Genomic DNA, 25,856 nt, shown 5'->3' with positions numbered 1-25,856 from the left:
CCTGATCATCTGCCCTCCACTGCTGAGATCGTTGCTCACACTGGATTACAATTCTAGACACTGGAAGTCCTGAGTGGCCAATTATTATGTTTTTTGCACCTAAAATAGTTTTCCCAATGTGAAATGAAGAATGTCTCTGTACTGAGTCACTTTATCTAATGTTCGTTTCAACTTTATTCACTCAATGTCCCACCTGCTCCCAGATCAGAAGAGTAACTCAGCTGTTACAGCACTCACCTCGCAATTGAAGACCAATTGCTAGATGGTACAATCGTAAAGGGGGTGAAGGAACAGAGAGACCTGGGTGTCATATAGTAAATCTTTGAAGGTGGCCGGACAGGCAGATACAGCTATTAAAAAAGCATCCGGGATACTGGGCTTTATAAATAGGGCCATAGAATACACAAGTCAGGAAGTTATGATGAACCTTTGTATAAAACACTGGTTAGGCCTCAGCGAGAGACTGTGTTCAGTTCTGGGCCCCACACTTTAGGAAGGGTGTCGGGGCATTGGAGAGGGTGCAAAGGAGATTGACCAGAATCGTACCAGGAATGAGGGACTTCAGTGATCAGGAGAGGCGAGAGAAGCGAGGATTATTCTCCTTAAGGTTAATAGAAGTTTTCAAAATTTTGAGGGGATTCAATAGGGTGAACAAGGAGAAACTATTCCCACTGGCGGTGGGTCGGTAACCCGAGGACACAGATTTAAAATAGTTGTTAAAAGAAACAGAGGGAAGAAGAGAAATTCTTTCACACAGCGAGTTGTCTGGAATGCATTGCCTGAAAGGGTGGTGGAAGCCGTTTCGATAGCAATCTACTTTTAATCATCTACTTCTAATGATAATTATCTACTTCTCTCTTTTAAGAGAAAAGGTGATAATTATTTGGGGAGGACAAGTTTGCAGGGCTATTGGGAGAGAGTGGGGGAGTGGGGTTGATTTGGAAGTTCTTTTCAGAGAGCGGCACAAACACAATGGGCTGAATGGCATGTATCTGTGCTGTATAATTCTATGATTCTATGACCTGGGTTTGATTCCCAGGCAGAGCAAAATGTTAGGCAAGTTTCCTTACACCGTACGCAGAGGTTTACCTAGAAGGAACCCGGTAATTAAGTAAGTAGGTAAGTAAAAAGTAAGTAGAAACCCAGTTGTTAGTCGATTGGCGGATCGCTTTTCCAGGGGTTACCCTTCAAAAGAAGAAAAAATTAAATAATAATTTGGTCACTTCAATCCACGGCTGTTTGTGAGACACTGTTGTGTGCAATTGGCTGGAAGGTTTCTCCCACAAAATATACTTGACATTATAATCTGGGAAGCGCTTTGAGACATCTCGAAGACATTATAAAGGATTGAGAATTGTATTATAACACACAGCTCCCTCTGAAATTTCCCTTTTGACATTCAGAGCCAACCTGTCCCAACAGACTTCAGGCTGAGATTCCCAAGTCCTGGAGTTTCATTCTTGCCGACCCTGTGAAGCATTGCCGTAAATATACATTTAATCATCTGTGTGAAAAGGTTTCAGGATAAAGCAGTCTGATATCACATAAATTCGGATGCAGCACCGTATGCCACCTTTACCGCACGCTCCAAATACACCAGAAGGTCCAGCATTTATTCTAATAGGAAGACGATTCCTTTTAAAACTAGAGAAGGAAAAGTAGTCTGTAACTCTCCACGAAAACCAGCACGATTAGCCTCCGCAGGTCAATTATATGGTTCCTGTTGGTTGGTGCCCAATAATAACCCACGGCTTTGTTTAGTGAGTCTCTAGGAGTGTCAGTTGTGACAGTGAGCACTCGACCACATGAACAGACCATGTCTATTTCCACTTAAAGGAAGGATAAAGATCCAAGGCCCATTGCTTTCCAAAGATCCCAGGCACATACTACAAGCGAAGCCTCTTGATGTCCTCGCTGCGGAAGTCGTTGCGGAGTGCTAGGACCTGGCGAACCTCAGCCGGGGTCAGCCGCCATGTCAAAGGGCCAGAATTCTGCCCCCAGTAATCCAAAATCTCCGTTACCTGTGGAACAGGCAGGTGTCAGATCAAATCCCCACATTTACACTACATCGCAGCAAAGGCAACAGAGCAAGGCTGTAAAATGCTTTAAATAAACAATGGACCAGGACTAAGGAATGGTCTAAATTAACATCACAGGTTACAGCTGAAGGCTCAGTGACACCACATTTACACACACGATTGTATTCAGGAAAAGTCATTCCCAAACTGCCCGACAAGGAAAATGCTGACTCACTCTTTCCAGGTTCAGGACTGTCGCCATCTGGGAGAGCCGAGCAAACTTGTCCCGAATGGTCCACGTGATGACGGAGGTCAAGTAAGCCACAAGTGACCGGAGTTCCTTGTCAAACTGCAGCCCGCCGAGCTAGGGAGGGAGAGAGAGAGAGAGAGTGAGGAACTGAGCGAGAGAGAGAGGGGAAAGAGAGAGAGACAGACAGTGAGAGGGAGTGGGGTGGGGGGGGTCAGAGAGAAGGGAATAGCGAGAGAGAGTGACAGAGCAAGAGGGAGAGTCAGACAGACAGACAGAGCGAGAGAGGGTCAGAGCGAGAGAGGGATATAGCGAGAGATGAACAGAACGAGAGGAACAAAATGACCCGTCCATTGAGACAATGGGTCACCCCATTGCTGACAGAGAAACAATCAGGAATGGAGCTACAACCTTCCTAACAACCGTAAAGTCTCATCTGGATTTTTTTTGAAAAAACGTTTTTTTCTTCTCCCCTCTGTACTCTCTCCCTCCCCTCTCTGTACTCTCTCCCTCCCCTCTCTGTACTCTCTCCCTCCCCTCTCTGTACTCTCTCCCTCCCCTCTCTGTACTCACTCCCTCCCCTCTCTGTACTCACTCCCTCCCCTCTCTGTACTCTCTCCCTCCCCTCACTGTGAGAACAGTTGAGGCCACTCTACAGAAGATAGAAAATTGCAATAACTGGCTTTTGCTGTCCGGTCAATATCTCTGAGCAGAAACTACACATTCCCTTATAACTGGACTTTCCAGCCCAAAACCAGACAGCTGACAACTTTACTGCCCCGGAGCTGCATGTGTGCAGAGTGGGATCAGCGATGACCCGAAAGTCAGATATTTTGCAGGGCAGGAAGCCGGCTGGTGCAGAGGGAGCCCCGAACACGTGCAGTGGCTGTGAAAGTGCTGACTGTCGGGTCAGCACTTTCCCTCCAGTCGGGTTTCCGTGCTGCCCATAGCACAGAAACTGCCCTGGTCAAGGTCACCAATGACATCCTGACCATCTGTGACCAGGGCTCCCTCTGCCTCCTCGTCCTCCTCAATCTATCGGCAGCATTCGATACGGTCGACCACGCTATCCTACTCCACCGCTTGTCCTCCCACCTCAACCTTCAAGGCCCTGTCCTTGAGTGGTTTAGGTTGTACCTCTCCCACCGTCTTCACTTTGTCTCCACGAACGGCTTTTCCTCCACCCCCCGCACTGTCTCGTGCGGTGTCCCTCAGGGCTCTGTCCTCGGTCCCCTCCTCTTCACCCTCTATATGCTCCCCCTGTGGTGACATCATCCGCAGACATGGGGTTAACTCCCACATGTATGCGGATGACACCCAACTCTACCTTTCCTCCTCTACCCTCAACCCCCGATGTCCTGACAGCTGTCTGTCCGACATCGAGTCCTGGACGAGAGACAACTTCCTTCAGCTCAACGTGCGCAAAACTGAGGCCCTCCTGATTGGCTCACGTCAGCGCCTCCGCACCTCAGGCGCTGACACCATCAGCTCCGCACTCTCCACCTCTCAAAGCCATCAGGAACCTCGGCGTTCTGTTCGACCCTGAGCCGTCCTTTCTCCCTCATATCTGCGCCACAACTGGCACCGCCTTCCATCACCTCCGGAACATCGCCAGACTACGGCACTACCTCACCCCTCACGCGGCTGAAACTCTGGTCCACACCTTTATCACCTCAAGGCTGGACTATGGGAACTCTCTCCTCGTCGGCCTTCCCGGCCCTCCCTCCACACTGCAGGTCATTCAGAACTCTGCAGCTCATGTACTGTCCCGCACCACATCACTCCCACCCTCGCCCTCACTCCCACCCTCGCCCTCACTCCCTCGCTCGCCTCCACTGGCTCCCCATCTCCCAGAGGATCGAATTCAAGATCCTCATTCTCACCTACAAGGCCATTCACGGCCTCGCTCCCTCCTACCTCTCCGACCTACCTACCTGCCCGTACCCTCCGTTCCTCTGGCTCTGGTCTGCTCCACATCCCCCGCCCCAACCGCCCTACCATCGGTGGTCGGGCCTTCAGCCTCTCAGCCCCGAGACTCTGGAACTCCATCCCCCAGTGCCTTCGCCGCTTCCTCCCTTTCCTCCTTCAAGGCCGGTCTCAAGACCTTTCTCTTTGACCGAGCTTTCAGCTCCCCTCTCGACTCTCTACCCCCTCCTCGCTCCCTCCCTTCACCCTGACCATTTCCCCCCTCCTCGCTCCCTCCCTTCCCTCACCCTAACCATTTTCCCCCCAAAGCTCGGGTCCTGACCCAACTGTCCAGCGCCTTGGGACGTCCTCCCGATGTGAAAGGCACTCTATAAATGGAAGCTTGTTGTTATTGTTGTTGACTGTGATCAGCCCATTACTGACTGACAGTGCGGGGTGGCATATTGTGGATCCCACCCACCGCGTTACAACAGAGGCTCAACTGTATTGATGCAGTTTTTCATACCTACCCGGCTGAACGTCGACTTCAGAACCACCTTCTCCAGCTCAATAGCAATCAGGCTGGTCATCAGACTGGTCAGGTGGTCATAGATAACAGGGGATAATCCGACCTGTAACACACATAGACACACACATCACACCATAATACACACATACACACAAACAGAATTCCCAGTTAATATTGTTTGACTTTCTGGGAGTTGCTCTGTACATTCCCAGTGTTTGCTAGCTCCTGCTCACATTGCTGCACGTGGCTTCTAGACGTGACAAACACCAGGATCCTGGTTCTTTGTATTCTATCAGGCACTCATTACCAAGTCTCCTGTTATTTTGTGTAATGAGGTGTACAGTTACAGTCCCGTATGCTTTTTTTAACAGCTTTAACTACCTGTCCTGCCACCTTGACCTGCTGAGGGGTGTGGGGTTAATGCTTAACTATCAGGTACACAGGCTGATTTCCTGTCCTCCCCTGACTTAGGTGGAGAGTGAGGACCTCTGCTGCTGGCCAACTGATAGCAGCTGTCTCAGCACAGACCAGGGATCAGAATGTCCTGATCTCTGTTACTCTGACCAAAAATAATAAATTGTATTTATAAAGCACCTTTCATGTTGGGAGGACGGCCCAAGGCGCTGACCAGTGAACCTGCTCAGCCGTGCTCAGTATATTTGTTTCCAGCTCCTGGAATGTTTAAGTGAATCCTATCACTCCATTCCCCACCACCACAACCGTGTTTTTAATGTCATGGGAAAGTGGCTGAGAGGGAGAGATTCCCACATTCAAAGCCATCCCAGGAGATGCTTCAAATTTTATTGTGAAATGATTGTGGCATTTAAAAGAGACTGAGACAAGTATCTATACAGGAAGGGTATTAGTATGATAATTCTTACATTTGGTCTAGCACCTTTCACATCAGGAGGACGTCCCAAAGCACTTCACAGGATATACTGATATACTCTAAAGTGTAGTGACTGTGTTTTGTGGGCAAAAGTGGCAGCTAAAATGCAAACAGCAACGTCCCACAAACAGCGTTGAAGTGAGTGAGTGACCTTTTATCTGAGGGATAGTTAACCAGACCGCCATCTCTTTTTGAATAGTGCCATGGAATCTTTAACATCCACTCGTACAAACAGGCTGGGCCTCAGTTTAAAGTCTGAAGGATGGCACCTCCAGCAATGCAGCGTTAATGCAGGACACCCCCAGCACTGCACTGGAGCAACAGCTTAGACTAGATGAGTTCCAAGTCTCAACGTGGGGTCTGAACCCACAAGCTCTGGCTCAGGGGTGAGAGTGCTACGGCTGAGCCAGGCTAACACATAAGAGGAGATGGGGAAAGAGGGAATTGTAATAGGACGCTTCTTGGAGGAGCAAACACCGACACAAAAAACTGGGCTAAGTGGCCTCCTACTGTACATTTCAGTGATTGTACCTTGAACTCAGCCATTAATTGCTCCAGGTTCACAATGAACTGCTGAACCCAGGGATCATTGGCCTCATAGTCATTGAACTCCTCCTGAAATAACAGAACAGTCAGTGGCTAGCAGACACCAGCACTTTTTTTTATTAAGTACTGACAAAACTTAGGGTTATTTTAGAATAATAATAGCGTGTTCCTGAAGTGAATCCTTCATTACAATGAAAATCTTACCTTCAACAATCGTATAATCACCCAAGTTGTACATTCACCCGAGTCCCATTCAGTTTCCTATCAAAACCACTTAGATTTCTTTACACCAGTCGTATTAATCATGTGCACTTTACTCGCTGAAATATTGATTAAATTGGATTTGATTTGTGACTTATAGTTGGCCTGAAACGCAGACTTTGCGTACGTCATATTAAATGTTATGGTCCCGACTGATACGACTTCTGTGAGTTTTACTGTATTCACAATAATTGATGTACCATCTTTACAGCCTGGATTTCAGGGCCTCTTGTTGTGTAGGATATGCCCAACATTTAGTCACGACAATAACTTACATTTCTGCAGCGTCCTTCATGTAATACAACGCTGGGGCCAATCTCGGTGTCGGTGGATAAAGGGAGGTCACTGTAGCGACTGCCGAAGAGGTAGGATTAAGGACAGGTCGAGGAGGGGCAAGATGGGGGGGGGGGGGGGGAGGGTAGTACCGACAAATGATTGAATCTCCCAGGTTTAAATGACCTGTAATCAAGCACTATATTATCAAATACTGTAAAGGAATCAACTTTGTGTAATGTGTTCTTACCTCCTCGATGTTGTGAGTGACTGAGAGGAATCCATTTATCCAGGGCTTAAGCTGAGGTTTAACAGCTGTGGAGTTCAATTCTGCTAAACCTTCCTGTGACATAAAAAGCAAAATAATCTTTGATTACGATACGGGAACTTGAACATCGAAATGTTTCAAACTGCTTCAGAGTTTCTCCATAAAGTATAAGGATCGTGTTAATTGTAGGAGCCATTTTGTGCACAACAGTGTCCCACATACAGCGATGAAGTGAATGACCAGTTTTATCTGGGGGATTGCTGGCCAGGACAACGGAAGAAACTCCCACCTCTTCTTGAAGAATGCCATAAAATCTTTAATGACAGACAGGATTTTTTGTACATAGAAAGTTGTTAGGGTCTGGAATGCACAGCCTAAAAGGGTCAGTGGAAACAGATTCAATAACAACTTTCAAAAGGGAATTGTATAGATAACTGTAAAGGAAAAATTTGCAAGGATATGGGGAAAGAGCGGGGGAGTGGGACTGATTGGGTCGCTCTTCTAAAGAGCCAACACAGGCACGATGGGCTGAATGGCCTCCTTCTGTGCTGTAATATTCTATGATTCCATGATGAGATCGCTGAGGCATAGAGGACATGTCAAACAGCACAACTCAGCTCCCATTCTACGCACTCATTTACAGCCTCCACACTATATCAATCGTCCTGGACACTGGGAGAATAAAGTCTCCAACCCCCCGACCAACTCCTGGTAACACTGCCCCACAGCACCACCTGATCATTGACCAAACCACCACAACTCCCCACAGACCCTGTGTGAGCAGCTCACCTGCAGGAGGTCTCTGAACTTGTTGGACACAGCAGCCAGGTCTGATAGGCAGCTGTCAATCTTGGCTTGAGCAAGTTCTGCTCCGAGCCCTTGGCTAAACAGCTTCGTACAGTCATTCTGTGAGAAACATTTGCCAAATCAGTAACTTTCCTCCAATTGCATTTACATTCTCCTTCTCTCCCGGTAAATCACTTCTTACACCAGCCTTCCTCCTCCAGTGAAGAGCATCTAAACCACAATGTCTACACTGGCAGCAACAATACTAACAATAATACTTTCATTTCATATAGCACCTTCTCGCGCCAGACAGAATATACTGTAAAGTGCAGTGACTGTATATTTTGTAGGCATACACGGCAGCCAGTTGCGCACAGCTCCCTGCAGCTCCCACATACAGTCGTGGAGTGAGTGACCAATTTTACTTGGGGAATTTATTGGCCAGGACACCAGGAAGGACCCTTTCGTTTTCAAATGGTGGCACGGGATCTTTAACATCCACCTGAACAGGCAGACGGGACGTTAGTTTGACATCTCATCCGAAGGAAGGAAACTATCGCAAGTATGGCTGGCTGTCTCTCGTGGAGTGAAGCATTCCATGAGCAACCGACTCCAACAGTGGATAAATGTAACACTTGCATTTCATACAGCGCCTTTACACTTTCACAATAATAATCCTTGCATTTGATGTAGCGCCCTATCACGCCTTCGAGACTTTTCTACTTTGAAATAACGACTATTATTTTGGTTCCATAATGAACCGTGTTGTGAACAGCCGTAGACTTGAACCCAAATCCCAGGCTGCAACTGAAAGCTCTTTCAGAATGACTGTGGTACAAAGCCCCCCCCCCCACCCCAGTGCTGCTCTCATACCTCCAGGTTCTTCTTCAGTGTCAGGAGGTTTTCACTGCACAGCTCCACATTGTTCAGAGACACCTGAGGAGGAAGAAGCAGAACTTTAATGGCATAAAATAAAGGTGGGCAGGTCTGCAGCAGCGTGATCAATGCATCAGAGTGTAATCTTCTCTGAGGGTTAGTGTGGGATCTGGTCTTGTGCTGAGACTATTTGGCTTGTTTCTCCGCTCCGCTTCAGAAGACTGATGTTTTTCCGGCTCCTGCTGTAGGAAGTCGCCCAGCACGGCACACTGAGTGTCAGAGGCAGCTAGAGAGAGTGCATCTCGGCTCAGCCTCACCCTTCATGTTCAGGTATGGCTTGCAAGATTAATAGGAGTCAAGGGGGAACAGTCCCCACACACACACACCCTGGTGACCAGTGCCTCTTCACAGTGTTGTGGAGCACTACCAAGCTGCCTGGCTCGGGAACCAGATACCCAGCCCATTACAGAGAGTTATCAATTCAATTCTGTTCTCCCATTGGCTTTCAGCCACCTCGGCCCCAAACAGACCTCACTTTTGCCCAGGAGAGTGAGTTCAGCTGCTGAAATGATCGTACCAGGAAGGATTGCTTGGCTTCGTCGGTGCTCTCAATGCCTTTGGTGTCGAATTTGCCCTGCTGCAGGCTGGACTGCATGATGCTGACTGCGCTGGTCACACCGCGCTGGATGTCCTGCAGGGTGGTGGCGGGGAAACCCATTCGCAGCTTGTTATAGAGCACCTCCCTGCAGACAGACAACAAGCAAACACCAAACCTCAGGGACTTGCCAACGACCTGCATCTGAGCACCACCTGCGCAATTCAGTATCAACAGCACCATTCAGAGCCCTGCTTGGGGTCAAGCTCACTCGATTAGTTACACACACAAGGAGAGGAGCAAATCAATTTTGATCAGCCAATCAAACATTATAACCTCTACAGTATAATAACTACAATAATAATCTGTTATTGTATTAAACACCGCCAATCAAATCACAGATCTTCTTGATCAGATGGTCATTCTTGAAAAGAGAAGGGAATTTTTTCCTGGCCAACTGTCCTCCAAATAAACATCAAGACTATACAGGGGCATTGACTGAGATCAGCGATGTCAGCACAGACCAGCCATCGATCTGGGTTCTGTCTCTAAGTAGCACCCAGCCTCGAGGAGCCCAGTTGGTCCTTACTCTGACAAGTCATTAACCCCACTTAATAACAATTCAGGGGTGGCACCATTACATGGCCCCAGTTCTGGGTGTCGAGAGTGCATCAGGGCTAGGTCCATCCCACTGCTCTACTGCTTAGGCGCTCTGGGGCGCTACCCTGTGTGAGGGGCACTACGTAAATGCAAGTTGTTGATGTTGTTACCTGAAGTCGGACTCCAGCACGGTGGTGGAATGGTTGATCATGGCGCACAGACAGTCGATGTTGGAGCTTGACAGAGCACGACCGATGCACTTCTTCACAATGAAAAACACATCGTCCACCATGCTGGAGGTCAGCTGCCCCTTCTCACACACGTCCATTGTGACGGCCTGTTTACACAGAAAAAAACATTAAACTTTCTGCACAGGAAGCTTAATAATAATAACAGCAACCTCAACAAAATTACATTTGTATGGCGGCTTTCACATCGGGAGAATAAAATAAAAGGGAGAGTAAAGTGTATTTTGAAAAGATTGTATTTTGTAGACAAAACGCGGCAGCCAATTATGCACAACAGTGTCCCACAAACAGTCGTGGATTGAGTGACCAAATTATTATTATTGTTTAGTTATTTATCAAAAAATTTTGAAGCGATTATTACCGCTGGAAAAGCGATCCGCCAATCAACCAATAACTGGAGTCCTACATAATAAAAATAATAATAATGCTTGCATTTGATATAGCGCTTTTCCTGTCTTCTCGATGTCTCAAAGCGCTTCACAGAATAGACTATAAGGTGAATTGACTGTATATTTGTGGGCGAAAGGCGGCAGCCAATTGTGCACAGCAGCGTCCCACAAACAGTTGTGGATTGAAGTGACCAATTTGTTATCGTTTTTTTTGAGGGATTATTATTAGGGGTGTGGTCAGGAAACTTGCCCAAGGTTTCACCTGCCGGGAATTGAACCCAGGTGTCTCGCTTGCAAAGTGAGTGCTCTAACAACTGAGTACTGGTGGGTAAAGTCACGTGCGGAGTAAGGAAACTTAACAAAATATACAGTCAATTCACTTTACAGGGTATCTGTGAAGCGTTTATTCTAAGTAAGGAAACTTGCCCAACGTTTCTCCTCATCCGGGAATCGAACCCAGGTCCTCTAGCTTGTGAGGCAAGAGCTCTAACCACCGAGCTACAGGCGTCCTGATGCAGAAGTGCCTCCTGATCAACACTCTTAACCATTTTGGCCCCGATTTTTGGCTCAGGTAAGCATTCCCGGACATTATCCGGGACACTGCCCCCCCGTGAAGAGCGCAATATAAATGATGATGATTTTGAGGCTTTGTCTTCATCTGTCCTGCACCCGGGTGTCTCACGTTTACAAGTACTGACCTGCCACGGCTGTGGGTAGAGAAATCCAGTGAGTGCCACTGCTGACAGTCCTCCCACACCCTGCACTGTACCTTGTTAACCGTCTCTCTCATGAAGTATTCCTCCATGGTGATGTAGTATCCGATCAGCTCCTGCATATTCCGGCTCAGCAGGCAATTGTTACACAACCTGTCCAGTGCCTTCTGATGCTCTGAGGAGAAACACAGGCGGCACGTCACAGAGCAGGCCACATCACCACAGTATTCCTACACAAGCAGGGAAAAAGGTACCCCACAATTATTCTCCCACAGTTCAACACCAGGTTAGGCAGGATAACCATCATTATCCATAGATCCCAGGTCTGATCCCAGCTCAGTGTCTCGGAGGCACTGATGGAACAACCTCTTGGGGGTGGGGGGGTATTGGCATCTCTTGGGTCCTTCCCTACAGCCGTGCTGCCAGTATAATGGACATGGGACATTGGAAGCGGCCGTACTCTCTAAAACACCCTAAACAGTTTGATATAAAAGAGTACCTGGAGCCTCAGCCACACCCCCCACTCCCCACGCACACACTCTCACCTTGCTTCACTTCTTCTGTGCCAACAGCATCGCAAACCTCAAAGTCTGCAGTGATCCTTCTCTTAACAAAGCGCAGGTACAGCTCTGCTCGAGCATTCATCAGGGTCACCTCTGTTAATATCGTGTCCAATTCCCTGCAGCAATAAACAAAATGAATATCCTGTCTGTACATCCTCGCCCTCATTATTCATAGCCCATTACTGCTGCTTACAAATGTAGATTTCTTAGCAAAAACTCTCAGTATTTTGTAGAAACTTTCTCAGTAGAAACAACCTGAATGGCTGAGTGTGTTGAGCAGCAAACTCTGGATCAAAGATTGTGGGTTCAATTACCATCTGGTTCAATCAGGCCTTTTTGAGGTAATAAAAGTTAATACTGTGTAATAAAATATGGTCATTACACTTTACAGTATGTTCTGTGAAGCACTTTGAGATGTCTCAAAGACTTGATAAGGCGCTGTATCAAATGCAAGAATTGTTATTATTACTGAGGGCAAGGTCTACTTTAAGGTGGGAGGGAGGTTAGGATTTACTGTGAAGATATGCAGAACAAAGGCTGAAAGCTCTGCATTAATCCAAAGCACTACCAGCCTATCTGGCTCATTTGTGAGACTTGCTCTAACAGGTTGGGTGGTCCTAGTTGGACAGGTACCAGGTAACCTTTCACTGCTACATACCAACAAGCTGTGAGGATATACATAGGTGCCAGTCTGGCTCAGGTGGTAGCACTCTTGCCTGAGTCAGAAGCATATGAGTTCAAGCCTTACATAAGGACTTTGAGCTCAGTCTAAATTGACCACTGTGTTGTCGGAGATGCCGTTCTTTGGATGAATCATTACAACTAGCCAGTTCAAGTGGACGTGAAAGATCCCATGGCACTGTTGAAAAAGAGAAGGGAGTTTCTCCCTGGCCAACAACACCCCCCAGATAAAATTGATCATTTCATTGTTGTTTATGAGGCAATGCCATGGACAAATTTGGCTGTAACGTTCGCTTATGAATACACACTGTAGTTTGTGATGCACTTCAAGAAGTTTCAACAATGTGTAGTCCTGTAGTTTAGTGGTTAGAGCGCTTGCCTCGCAAGCGAGAGGATCTGGATTCAATTCCCGGGCAGGGCGAAAAGTTGGGCAAGTTTCCTTACTCCTCACGGCTATTTACCTAGCAGCAAGAAGGAACCCGGTGTTAAGTCGATTGGCGGATCGCTTTTCCGGGGGTAATAATCGGTTCAAAAAACAAATAAATGATAGTAGTTTGGTCACTCAATCCACGACTGTTTGTAGAACACTGCTGTAAGCAATTGGCTGCTGTGTTTCGCCCACAAAATGCAGTCGCTACACTTCATACTGTATTCTATGAAGCACTTTGCGACGTCTCGATGTGATAAGGCGCTATATCAAATGCAAGGATATTAGTATTATGATGTGATAAGGCCATATGTCAAATGTAAGGATGATCATTATATTTTCTTAGCAGAGACACAATGCATATTCTCAGTGCCAGTACCTGGACTCAATTCTGTCCATTGCTGAACTTCGCATCATGCTGCTCTGTACTTGTTGGAACTGCAAAAATGAGACAATTCAGTGTTTTAATCTGTAATCTTTACAACAACTTGCACTTATGTAGTTTAGTTAAACATCTCAAAGGACTTTGCAGATGGAATGGAAGCTCGAGCAGGGTGGGGGATGGAGGATAGAATGGAGACAATTTGTGGATAGATTTTCAAAGCAAAAGGGGAGAATGTAAATATCAAGTTCGATATTTGCACCCTCTCTTTCCACCTTGGTGGCAACTACAAACTACTGACAGTGCAGTGACCGAATCAGGGCTCTGAGCTGTGGAAATTGTTTCATTACAACAATTCCACCTTTGGCCAAAGGACATTGTAGCCGGAGTCACACAGTCACTATAAATTATAAACTCTGGATTGCACAGCCTGAAAGGGTCGGTGGAATGGATTCAATAACAATTTTCAAAAGGGAATTGGATAAGGACTTATGGGCTGCTCAGCCCGTTTACAGTCTCCAACAGAGATCTATAGAGCTCTGCACCTGAACAACAGCTGAGTGTTTCCCCAGACACTGGTTTACAGTATCAGGTCAGGAATGTGGAGCTGTATTTTGGTATTAAGTGTTAATTATTTCTTTTGAAACAAACCCGCCCATTAGAAGCTGCCGCACCTTCCTGTGGTAGTCGCGCTGCTGAATGAACTTGTCCACTACTTTCTCAGCTTGTCGATCACACTCCACCTGCAGGTACTTGATGAGAGTGTAGAGCCGCCCGGGCCCATAGTACGTCTCCACAATCGGTTGGTGAGTCTCCACTATCCGAGCGATTCCTGTCAGGATACACCATGAGACAACGTGACCTACCCTCACTGACAAAACCACTGCTCGAAGCACAGAATATCTTCCACAGAGACTAGTAACTGTCCTGAAACCACTGTCAATTGGAATAGTACAGCTCAGACTACAGCCGTGGGAAACAATGCAATACAAATACAAAATTACATTTACACAGTGCCTTTCACTTCGGGAGGATGTCCCAAGGCGCTGGTCAAGGATTTGGACCTGAGCTGGGGGTTGGGATAAGAGAGAGTGGCCGAAGAGGAGGGTCTTGAGATGTGCCTTGAAGGAGGCACGGGAGGGAGTGAGAGGAAGGGAATGTGGATGAAGTTCCAGAGGGTGGGGCAGAGAGGCTGAAGGCCCAATCGCCAATAATGGGGTGGGGTGTATGCGGAGCAGACCGGGGCCTACTAAGCAGAGGGAGCGGACATGTTGATATGGGGTTAGCAGGTCACAGAGACAGCAAACTCCCTCCTTTAACAATGAGTTAAAGGAAGGAACTTGTGGAGATAATAATGATAATCCTTGCAATTGATACAGTGCCTTATCACGTCTTCAATGTGTGACTGAAAGGCACAGCATTGCTCACGGAGGGCACTGACACGACCATTTAATGGCCCCACAATGCAGTACATTCCTCAAAGTCCCAGAGGCCAATGAAGAAGAGCAAGCAATTTTTAAAGTTCAGTGAAGTCAAAGTAAGACCCAGGCAATGCTGATCTGTATGAAACATGAAATATGGCCACACAGCACTTCCTGTTCAAAGGACTCCTGGGTTGGTTTGAAACGGTCAACTCCAATACGCCAGTGACTGAAGACATTGACGGTGTGATATTGATAATACCAACCAGAGACTCACAGATTCACATCCTGTTTTGTTTAGCTGATCTCAGCCAGGACACAAATCACTCGCCTCAGTGTCAAAGGGTCCAAGATAGGAAAATCAGCCAGGATTCCTACTGCTGTATGCCATCTACAGACCCCCTGCTGTAAGGGGAACGTGTGTGTGAATGTTGGAGAAGGTAAGGATTGGGCTGTGATTCTCCCCACACCTCGCTTCTCCGGCTCCCAAATGAATAATGGCCACTTGGACATGACAATCCCAACTGGAAACTGAAACCTAACACTAAATGTTGGCCTTTTTATGCAGTGACTTGACACTCGCCAAGAGCTGGGGACCAGACTCACTGAGCATTTTACAGCTCCGAGCTCTTACAGTCAGCAGACTCTCATCTCAAGAGTTTGGGCTGGATTCCAACCCAGGGCTTTAAAGTAAACAAGGTTGGCTTTCATTAGAAGGCCATACTGACCCAACAATTCCTTAAGTGTAACAGTTCAATTCACTTGGCCAATCCTTACCTTCAAACAGCAGTGTGAGTGTGTCAGCAAATATCACTGCAGCCCTGCGGTCATCAGTCTCCGTGCCCAGTGCCAGGACCAGGTTCTCCTCAGCTTTGCTGGCGATCTTCGATGGAAACAAGTTAAACAACAACAACAACAACAACAAGATTCCATTTATAGAGCGCCTTTCACGTCAGGAGGACGTCCCAAGGCGCTGCACAGTTGGGTCATGACCCGAGCAGGGGGGAAATGGTCAGGGTGAGGGGAGGGAAGGGAGGGAGAGAGGAGGGGGGAAATGGTCAGGGTGAGGGGAGGGAAGGGAGGGAGCGAGGATCTAAAGATGTAAAGATCTCATCACTCAGCTAAGAGCCCAAGTGAGGGAAGAGCTACAGTGACTGTACATGCCCTGCTACTTGGGAGTCCTGTAGCTCAGTGGTTAGAGCACTCGCCTCACAAGCGAGAGATCTGACTTCGATTCCTGGGCAAGGTGAAATGTTGGGCAAGTTTTCTTACTCCACACGCCTCTGCTTACCCAGCAGTAAGTAGGAACCTGGTTGTTAGTCGTTTGGCGGATCGCTTTTCCGGGGGTAATAACCCCTTCAAAAANTAATAATTTGGTCACTCAATCCATGACTGTTTGTGGGACACTGCTGTGTGCAATTGGTTGCCGGATTTAGCCCACAAAATGTACAATCAATTCACTTTACAGTATATTCTGCTTCATCAAATGCAAGGATTATTATTATTATTACTTGCTCCACACCATGGCCAACGCTCCAGCAGTCAACCACTGCAATGGATAACTGGAGAACCCATTGTTTTTTCCACAGCAGAAGGCCACAATCCAATTATCCACAACACACTCAGAAACAGATATGGACCCAGGGCTGGGAGCTATTTGCCAAAACATCCAGTTCTCTGTGTTTATCCACAAAATACAAAGTCACTTTTATACAATTTTATACAATTTTATACAATTAGCCAGAAAGAGAAAGACAGAATAATACGTGCATTTGATATAGCTCCTTATTACGTCGTTAAGTCATCTCAAAGCACTTCGCAGAATATATTGTAAAGTGTATTGACTGTGAATTTTGTGGGTGAAACACGGCAGACAATTGCGCAAAGCAACGTCCCACAAACAGTAATGGATTTTGTTTTTTAAAAAGTGATCTGCCAATCGACTGACAACCGAGTTCCTACTTACTGCTGGGTAAACAGAGGCGTGTGGAGTAAGGAGACCAAGCATTTCTCCCTGCCCGGGAATCGAAGCCAGGTCCTGTCGCTTGAGGTAAGTTCCCTAACCACTAAACTACAGGACCGACTGTAGTCTGCTCAGCCAAGTCCACGTGAAATGAGAAACCAGTTCCCTCGGTGCTTTGAGCTCCCTCACCTGTTTGCACAGATACTGGGAGAACTTGCTCAGCCCCTCCTCGTGCAGGCCCAGCAAAGGGAAGATCTTGAAGAAACGTTCCACTTGGGGCAGGTCACCCTCCTGTATTGCCAGGTCAAACTTCCCCGTCACAATGACTTTCAGACGCTGCTCAGCCTCTTGCAGAAGGTTCAGGTTGGCATCAGTGACGCTGGCTGTTGAGAGATTTTAGTCGATCACCAGAGGGCAGCCTCACTATCCCCACATCAGCTAAACTCTTCGCTATAAGAACATAAGAATTTTCTGGCAAAAGACCGAGGTGCATCCAGTTGGCCTTCCACCATCCTGGCAGTCGCTTGACATGTTGTGCCCCAAAATATATATTGTATCCTCCGATATTATTTTCTAGCAGAAATCTATCTAATTTGCTCTTGAAACACAACTTTTTGCTACTTCCACTGTCTCCCTAGGAAGCCTGTTCCATATTTTCCTACTCGCTCAGTGAAGTAATGTTTCTGCAGATTTGTTCTGAATTTAACCCCATTCAAAGGCCGTATCCTCTAGTTCTCCTGCTCAGTACCAAATAAAAAAGCTTATCATGGTCTACATTATATATTTCCTTCAGAATCTTAATTTAATGAAGCTTTCTTCATTCCCAATTCAGTGATAGTCCAGTAAAGTCCACACCCACTTGGTGTGAGCCTGGACTATACTCGAGTAAAACCTGAATTGAGAATGATGACACCAAGATTCAACTCAACACACTAAAATACAAAGAGCTAATGTTTTGGCATCACATCCTCTTTCATCTCTATTTGTAGTCTCCAATTTGATAGGTTACTGTTTCCTGTCTCTAACCAATACACTACGGGACTCTCCACAGGACTGAACCTATGCTAGCAACAGATTTTTTAAAAATCTCCATTTGCTTTCCAAACCTTTGCAAATATTGTATATTTCACCACCCACCCCCCCCCCCCAAGAACTTTGGGGGCCATTGACCCTGCCCTTTAGCTCAGCCGCTGTAACCCGCTCACCTTCATTGCCTTGCCGGCTGAGTTCGATGACAGATTTGTCGAGGGACAGGTAGCGGTGGATGTGTGCGGCCGCCTGTTCGTAGTCCTCATTCCTCAGTGCTGTCTGCACTCCATCAGTGCAGAACTTCAGATCCAGGATATCATCCGCCCGCTGGATGGCCTGGTAGATACGGTTCTGGAAAGGCAACGGGAGCATCATCACTCAACCCAAGTCTCACAAGAAACGTTCGGATGGAAAAGGCTTCGGCCCATTTGATCTCATCATTGCAGAAAATCATCACAAACTTCTTCCCATTACAGCATCGAGCTGTTCCCTAAATCAGGGATTCTCAAACTGTCTGGGCTCAAGACCCTCCAGGAATCAGGTATCCTGACAAAGGACGCCCCCTCCCCACTTGGGTTGTGTGGGCTGTATGGAGCTGCAAGGCATTCCTCCCTCACTCCCCAAAGTCTCCACAAAAGGACGTCTTTAAATGCCCAGCAATGTAACCATGTAACTCTTTTCTCATTCGTTCCTTGGGCTGTGCCGGCTTCCATAGTCCAGCTAGGGTTCTGTGGCCTCTACACTTCCAGTGTGTCCCGGATCCGAAGCCTCCTGAAACCATTTCATGGCCCCAACCCGTTTGGGAACCATGCCCTAAATGACTCTAGTGGCTTGGCCTGCGTTTTCCTGTGTGTTCCCCCCTATCTCACCCCACTCCACATCACACCGCTAAGCGTCTGCTCTACAGCACTGCTGACCAGGACACGATTAAGGACAGTCACCTCATATCTCATCATTCACCACAAAAAGCATCTTCATTCTATTAGTTTCCTCCTCCTGAGAAGGGTGACCTGTGCTGGGTGCACATTAACAGACACAGGGTACCCTAACCACACCCAGCCCGAGTGACCATTATTTGACAGCCAACCTAGGCATTGATGTTGGTACGGGGACTCCTAGCCAAGTCTAGTGCTGTCTTTCTATTCACTTCCTCCAGCACCGGAGAGTAAACAGGAGCAGACACCAAGCCTTATTATCCTATCCATAGGCCAGGAGCAAAGAGGTCAACTGTAGCTTTTACCACTGAGCTGACTAACTCAATACAGACCTGCAATTCCAGACTGTAACAGCTTAGTGCTACATCATCTTTACCCACTGGGCCATTGCTTGATATCAGAGACACCTCGCGTGTCTGTGGTGGCTGAGAGCATTGCCGTACCTTTGCCAGGTCAAGCTGCCGCACTTTGCCGCTCACATTTTCCGCCAGGTTACACGTGAAGGTGATCATCCCTGCGAGCTGCTTGGCATCGCCCTCAATCAGCTGCAAGTTGGGTCTGGAGGCGAGAGGAACGAGAGGAACCCAGAGAATGGGAGACAGGGATACAATTACTGTGTAGCACATCAAATGTAACCAGAGAAATACTCCCCATTCTGTTCCTTTTTTTTTTGCCCATCCGGGTATCAAACACACATGGAAACCATCACCATGCTTAAGTATAATGTAAACCAAACCTAGAATTCCATGCATCCCACCTTCACATGGAAATCTGAGATTGATGGAATGGAATGTACACTCTCTCCCTGGAGGTATGCATCCTGTTTACCTAATCCTTAAGTATTTGGCGCAGGTCGACAGAACCAAGGCTTGGGAACTCTAGAGTGTGTGTTGGGGTTACTGCTGGAGTCTGACAGGCTAAAATTAGGTTGCCACTGAGAGCGCTGTCTGGCAAGCTTTCCCGCTGCTTGTCAAGCTAGGACCACCCTACCGATTAGGGCTTTGGCTTGCAGGGTTAACAGGAGCTGAGTGCGAGGATTCCCTGCCCAAAATGGTCTGCCCTTGCAAGTCCTGCTGATGAACCAAGCCAGGCTGTGCTGTCACAGCAGCACCCTGGAATACTGCGGATCAGCCTGGCGCAGGAACCTGACTGCCATTCTCCAGAACGATCTCCAGCTTGGCGAGTAGCAAGCAAATGGCTCCCACGTTTTCTAGTAAGTGCTGAGGAATCCTGCACAAGTATCAGTATCCATTATACTATTAGTGTACATTTAGGGGAAGCTTTCACAAAGCTACAGTGCAGTGTTCATACAGTTCACTGTTTCAAAAATCGTTTTACAAGCAATTCATCTCTATGCATCATTTCCAGGTTCACTTAGTGATGGTATAAAGCTGGTGTAATGACACAGCCATCGTGGTGATCAGGAATCACCTATAACTTTACCTCCAACCCCAGCAGTTTAAGCCCTAATTCCCGGAGACACTAACCCCATGCGGTGTAGTGCGACCATCTTGGCCTCCATGCTGCTCTGCTGTCCAATCAGGGCTTCCAGTTCTGCCTCAACCTCTTTCTGCAGAGAGAGGGCAAAACACACACATCAAACAGGATCATTCTACAAGGATGATGCAGTGAGTGCCTCAGACAGAACACTGCTCTCCACCCCACAAACATCAAGGACACGTTTCCATGGACATCAGCAGTACCTCAACCAATGGCTTATGTATGAAATCAGACAAGGAGTGAAAACGCTGAACGGTTGAACCAGAGGACACGACTTGCGATTGAAGGCGGTAAATTCACAAAAAAATCTGCAGAAACGCTACATCAGTGAGTGAGCAGTAAAAGTATGGACTCCCGAGGGAGACAGATGGTGGAAGCAGAAGATGTTGTATGTTTCAAGAATAAATTAGATTGATTTCTGCTGGAAAATAATATCTGGGGCTAATACAGTATATATAGTATAATACAGTCTGGGGGGCAGTGTGTACAGTGTGGGGGGCAGTGTGTACAGTGTGGGGGGCAGTGTGTACAGTGTGTGTGGGGGGGCAGTGTGTACAGTGTGTGGCAGTGTGGTGTGTGTGGGGGAGGGTGTGTGTGTGTGGGGGGGCAGTGTGTACAGTGTGGGGGGCAGTGTGTACAGTGTGGGGGGCAGTGTGTACAGTGTGGGGGGCAGTGTGTACAGTGTGGGGGGCAGTGTGTACAGTGTGTGTGGGGGGGCAGTGTGTACAGTGTGGGGGGCAGTGTGTACAGTGTGGGGGCAGTGTGTACAGTGTGTGGGGGGGGGCAGTGTGTACAGTGTGTGGGGGCAGTGTGTACAGTGTGTGGGGGGGGGCAGTGTGTACAGTGTGTGGGGGGGGCAGTGTGTACAGTGTGTGGGGGCAGTGTGTACAGTGTGGGGGGGGGCAGTGTGTACAGTGTGTGGGGGCAGTGTGTACAGTGTGGGGGGGGCAGTGTGTACAGTGTGGGGGGGGCAGTGTGTACAGTGTGTGGGGGCAGTGTGTACAGTGTGGGGGGGGCAGTGTGTACAGTGTGGGGGGGGGCAGTGTGTACAGTGTGTGGGGGCAGTGTGTACAGTGTGGGGGGGCAGTGTGTACAGTGTGTGGGGGCAGTGTGTACAGTGTGTGGGGGGCAGTGTGTACAGTGTGTGGGGGGGCAGTGTGTACAGTGTGTGGGGGGCAGTGTGTACAGTGTGTGGGGGCAGTGTGTACAGTGTGTGGGGTGCAGTGTGTACAGTGTGGGGGGGCAGTGTGTACAGTGTGGGGGGGGGGGCAGTGTGTACAGTGTGTGGGGGGCAGTGTGTACAGTGTGTGGGGGGGGGCAGTGTGTACAGTGTGTGGGGGGCAGTGTGTACAGTGTGGGGGTGCAGTGTGTACAGTGTGGGGGGCAGTGTGTACAGTGTGGGGGGGGCAGTGTGTACAGTGTGTGGGGGCAGTGTGTACAATGTGTGGGGGGGCAGTGTGTACAGTGTGTGGGGGCAGTGTGTACAGTGTGGGGGGGCAGTGTGTACAGTGTGGGGGGGGCAGTGTGTACAGTGTGTGGGGGGCAGTGTGTACAGTGTGGGGGGCAGTGTGCACAGTGTGGGGGGGCAGTGTGTACAGTGTGGGGGGGGCAGTGTGTACAGTGTGGGGGGGGCAGTGTGTACAGTGTGTGGGGGCAGTGTGTACAGTGTGTGGGGGGGCAGTGTACAGTGTGGGGGGGGGGCAGTGTGTACAGTGTGTGGGGGGCAGTGTGTACAGTGTGTGGGGGCAGTGTGTACAGTGTGTGGGGGCAGTGTGTACAGTGTGTGGGGGGGACAGTGTGTACAGTGTGGGGGGGCAGTGTGTACAGTGTGTGTGGGGGCAGTGTGTACAGTGTGTGGGGGGCAGTGTGTACAGTGTGTGGGGGGGCAGTGTGTACAGTGTGTGGGGGGGGGCAGTGTGTACAGTGTGGGGGGGGCGTGTGTACAGTGTGTGGGGGCAGTGCGTACAGTGTGTGGGGGGGGCAGTGTGTACAGTGTGTGCAGTGTGGGGGGGCAGTGTGTACAGGGTGTGGGGGAGGGCGGTGTGTACAGTGTGTGGGGGCAGTGTGTACAGTGTGTGTGGGGGGCGGTGTGTACAGTGTGGGGGGGCAGTGTGTACAGTGTGTGTGGGGGCAGTGTGTTCAGTGTGTGGGGGCAGTGTGTACAGTGTGTGGGGGGGCAGTGTGTACAGTGTGTGTGGGGGGCAGTGTGTACAGTGTGTGGGGGCAGTGTGTACAGTGTGTGGGGGGGGCAGTGTGTACAGTGTGTGGGGAGGGCAGCGTGTACAGTGTGGGGGGGCAGTGTGTACAATGTGTGGGGGGGCAGTGTGTACAGTGTGTGGGGGGCAGTGTGTACAGTGTGTGGGGGCAGTGTGTACAGTGTGTGGGGGCAGTGTGTACAGTGTGGGGGGGGCAGTGTGTACAGTGTGGGGGGGGCAGTGTGTACAGTGTGGGGGGCAGTGTGTACAGTGTGTGGGGGGCAGTGTGTACAGTGTGTGGGGGGGCAGTGTGTACAGTGTGTGGGGGGGCAGTGTGTACAGTGTGTGGGGGGCAGTGTGTACAGTGTGTGGGGGGCAGTGTGTACAGTGTGTGGGGGGGGCAGTGTGTACAGTGTGTGGGGGGCAGTGTGTACAGTGTGTGGGGGCAGTGTGTACAGTGTGTGGGGGGCAGTGTGTACAGTGTGTGGGGGCAGTGTGTACAGTGTGGGGGGGCAGTGTGTACAGTGTGTGGGGGGGCAGTGTGCACAGTGTGTGGGGGGGGCAGTGTGTACAGTGTGGGGGGGCAGTGTGTACAGTGTGTGGGGGCAGTGTGTACAGTGTGTGGGGGCAGTGTGTACAGTGTGTGGGGGCAGTGTGTACAGTGTGTGGGGGGGCAGTGTGCACAGTGTGTGGGGGGGCAGTGTGTACAGTGTGTGGGGGGCAGTGTGTACAGTGTGTGGGGGGGGCAGTGTGTACAGTGTGTGGGGGGGGGGCGGTGTGTACAGTGTGTGGGGGGGGGCGGTGTGTACAGTGTGTGGGGGGGAAGTGTGCACAGTGTGTGGGGGGCGGTGTGTCCAGTGTGGGGGGGGCAGTGTGTACAGTGTGGGGGGGCAGTGTGTACAGTGTGTGGGGGCAGTGTGTACAGTGTGTGGGGCAGTGTGTACAGTGTGGGGGGGGGGGCAGTGTGTACAGTGTGTGGGGGGGCAGTGTGTACAATGTGTGGTGGGGCAGTGTGTACAGTGTGTGGGGGGGCAGTGTGTACAGTGTGTGGGGGCAATGTGTACAGTGTGGGGGGGGCAGTGTGTACAGTGTGTGTGGGGGCAGTGTGTTCAGTGTGGGGGGGGGCAGTGTGTACAGTGTGTGGGGGGGCAGTGTGTTCAGTGTGGGGGGGGCAGTGTGTACAGTGTGTGGGGGCAGTGTGTACAGTGTGTTGGGGGGGCAGTGTGTACAGTGTGGGGGGGGCAGTGTGTACAGTGTGGGGGCAGTGTGTACAGTGTGTGGGGGGGCAGTGTGTACAGTGTGTTGGGGAGGGCAGTGTGTACAGTGTGGGGGGGGGCAGTGTGTACAGTGGGGGGGGCAGTGTGTGCAGTGTGTGGGGGGCAGTGTGTACAGTGTGTGGGGGGGGGCAGTGTGTACAGTGTGTGGGGAGGGCAGTGTGTACAGTGTGTGGGGGGGCAGTGTGTACAGTGTGTGGGGGGGCAGTGTGCACAGTGTGGGGGGGGGGCAGTGTGTACAGTGTGTGGGGGCAGTGGGGGGGGTCTCACCTCCTCACTGCACAGACGGCTGTAGGCCTCCTGCAGCTCCGCGGTGTCGGTGAGGCTCTGCAGGAACTCCATGGAGAGACTGGAGCTGTTTCCCACCGCCGCCATCTTCCGCGTCACTGTGACAACCACTTCCGGCGGCTCAGGCAGGACCCCGACTGCCCGCCCAGCGCCTGACAGCCCATCCCAGGGCAGCACAGGGCATCCCAGCACAGCACAGTACAGCACAGGGCATCCCAGCACAGCACAGCCCAGCACAGCACAGGGCAGCCCAGCACAGCCCATCCCAGCACAGCACAGCTCAGGGCATCCCATCCCAGCATAGCTCAGGGCATCCCATCCCAGCACAGCTCAGGGCATCCCATCCCAGCACAGCTCAGGGCATCCCATCCCAGCATAGCTCAGGGCATCCCATCCCAGCATAGCTCAGGGCATCCCATCCCAGCACAGCTCAGGGCATCCCATCCCAGCACAGCTCAGGGCATCCCATCCCAGCATAGCTCAGGGCATCCCATCCCAGCACAGCTCAGGGCATCCCAGCACAGCACAGTACAGCACAGGGCATCCCAGCACAGCACAGCTCAGGGCATCCCATCCCAGCATAGCTCAGGGCAGCCTAGCCCAGCACAGCTCAGGGCATCCCAGCACAGCACAGCACAGCACAGTACAGCACAGGGCATCCCAGCACAGCACAGCTCAGGGCATCCCATCCCAGCATAGCTCAGGGCAGCCTAGCCCAGCACAGCTCAGGGCATCCCAGCACAGCACAGCACAGTACAGCACAGGGCATCCCAGCACAGCACAGCTCAGGGCATCCCATCCCAGCATAGCTCAGGCAGCCTAGCCCAGCACAGCTCAGGGCATCCCAGCACAGCACAGCACAGTACAGCACAGGGCATCCCAGCACAGCACAGCTCAGGGCATCCCATCCCAGCATAGCTCAGGGCATCAGGACATCCCAGCACAGCTCAGGGCATCCCAGCTCAGCTCAAGACAGGACATCCCAGCTCAGGGCATCAGAGACATCCCAGCTCAGCTCAGGACAGGACATCCCACTACAGCTCAGGGCATCAGGACATCCCAGCTCAGCTCAGCTCAGGACAGGACATCCCAGCACAGCTTCGGACATCGCTGCTCAGCAAACATTTCAATTAAAAATAAAGAGATTGAACATTCAAAACCTTTTTAAAAAAATTGTGTTTTTATTGTGTTTTAAAAATATTTTAAATATTTTATTTTTTTTCTCAGTGCTGCAAGTCAGCAGAAGAGTCTAAATACGTAATTGCCTGGGAAATAATGGTACATTGTTGAAGATCTGCTCTCTGTGCATTTATTCAATTTTTTAAACCAGTTATCCATTTATTCTCCACGTCACAACTTGCAACTCATATAAACTCAACAACAACTTGTACTGATATAGCGCCCTCCATGCAGGGTAGCATCTCAGAGTGCTTAACAGTGGCGGAGCCCGACTCCGAGCCGGGGGGGAGGTGGCCATAAGCCCGAGGAAGAACGGGCATAGTGGCTGAAAGCGTGACCTCCAATGGAGAGAGGAGGTCGGAGAGGTAGGGAGGTGCCAGAGAGTGAAACGATTTGAACATGAGTGTGAGGATTACCCTCCAATGCACTGTGTGGGCAGCATTAAATTGAGCATTGAAGGGAGGTGTCCTTTGGATGAGACATTAAACTGAGGTCCTGTCTGCCTGTTCAGGTGGATTTCAGGCCTTGGGATGTCCTCCCGACGTGAAAGGCGCTAAACAAATGTAATTTTGTTGTTGTTGATGTTAAATATCCCGTCACACTATTCAAAAAGAGCAGGGAGTTTCTTTCTCCCAGTATCCTGACCAATCCCTCAAATAAAATTAGTTACTCACTTCATGGCTATTTGTGAGACGTTGCGGTGTGAAAATTAGCTGCTGCTTTGGCGTACAAAACACACAGTGCTTTGGGTCATCTTCCCAGTGTGAAAGGTGCTATTACCAAATGTCAGGATTATTATTATTAATAGAGACTTATACTGAAATACGTTTTATAAACTACTGTATTAAGCATGCAGCTCAGGATTGCCAGAAATTA

At 49.6% G+C, this 25,856-nt stretch overlaps 1 protein-coding gene across 1 annotated transcript; it reads right to left on the bottom strand.

The window, feature by feature from the left end:
* Positions 1-1,300: 1,300 nt before the first annotated feature.
* cog4 (component of oligomeric golgi complex 4) lies at positions 1,301-23,906 on the bottom strand. Its single transcript, XM_042340501.1, has 19 exons — positions 23,784-23,906; positions 20,032-20,114; positions 18,988-19,102; positions 17,786-17,960; positions 16,770-16,963; positions 15,395-15,500; positions 13,871-14,028; positions 13,194-13,252; positions 11,689-11,822; positions 11,200-11,318; positions 9,964-10,130; positions 9,176-9,341; positions 8,596-8,658; positions 7,726-7,842; positions 6,919-7,011; positions 6,120-6,203; positions 4,701-4,802; positions 2,254-2,382; positions 1,301-2,021 (listed from the first exon to the last, which is right to left on the bottom strand). Exons 1-19 carry the CDS (start codon positions 23,886-23,888, stop codon positions 1,887-1,889), a joined length of 2,304 nt encoding a protein of 767 aa, XP_042196435.1. The 5' UTR covers positions 23,889-23,906; the 3' UTR covers positions 1,301-1,886.
* Between the last annotated feature and the right edge of the window lie 1,950 nt (positions 23,907-25,856).

The sequence above is a fragment of the Callorhinchus milii genome, unplaced genomic scaffold (assembly GCF_018977255.1).
Source record: "Callorhinchus milii isolate IMCB2004 unplaced genomic scaffold, IMCB_Cmil_1.0 Scaffold14, whole genome shotgun sequence".
NCBI classification, from domain to species: Eukaryota; Metazoa; Chordata; class Chondrichthyes; order Chimaeriformes; family Callorhinchidae; genus Callorhinchus; species Callorhinchus milii.
Note: the sequence above shows the minus strand (reverse complement) of the source record. Positions and strands in the feature narration are given on the sequence as shown.

What these genes read in the sequence shown, in the direction of transcription:
- cog4 (XM_042340501.1), bottom strand. Translation starts at nt 23,888, where the DNA reads ATGGCGGCGGTGGGAAACAGCTCCAGTCTCTCCATGGAGTTCCTGCAG. An exon ending in CACAGAAGAAGTGAAGCAAG is followed by an intron (nt 11,319 to 11,688) that starts GTGAGAGTGTGT and finishes GTTTCTCCTCAG; the next exon opens with AGCATCAGAAGGCACTGGAC. An exon ending in AGTTCAGAGACCTCCTGCAG is followed by an intron (nt 7,012 to 7,725) that starts GTGAGCTGCTCA and finishes TTTATGTCACAG; the next exon opens with GAAGGTTTAGCAGAATTGAA.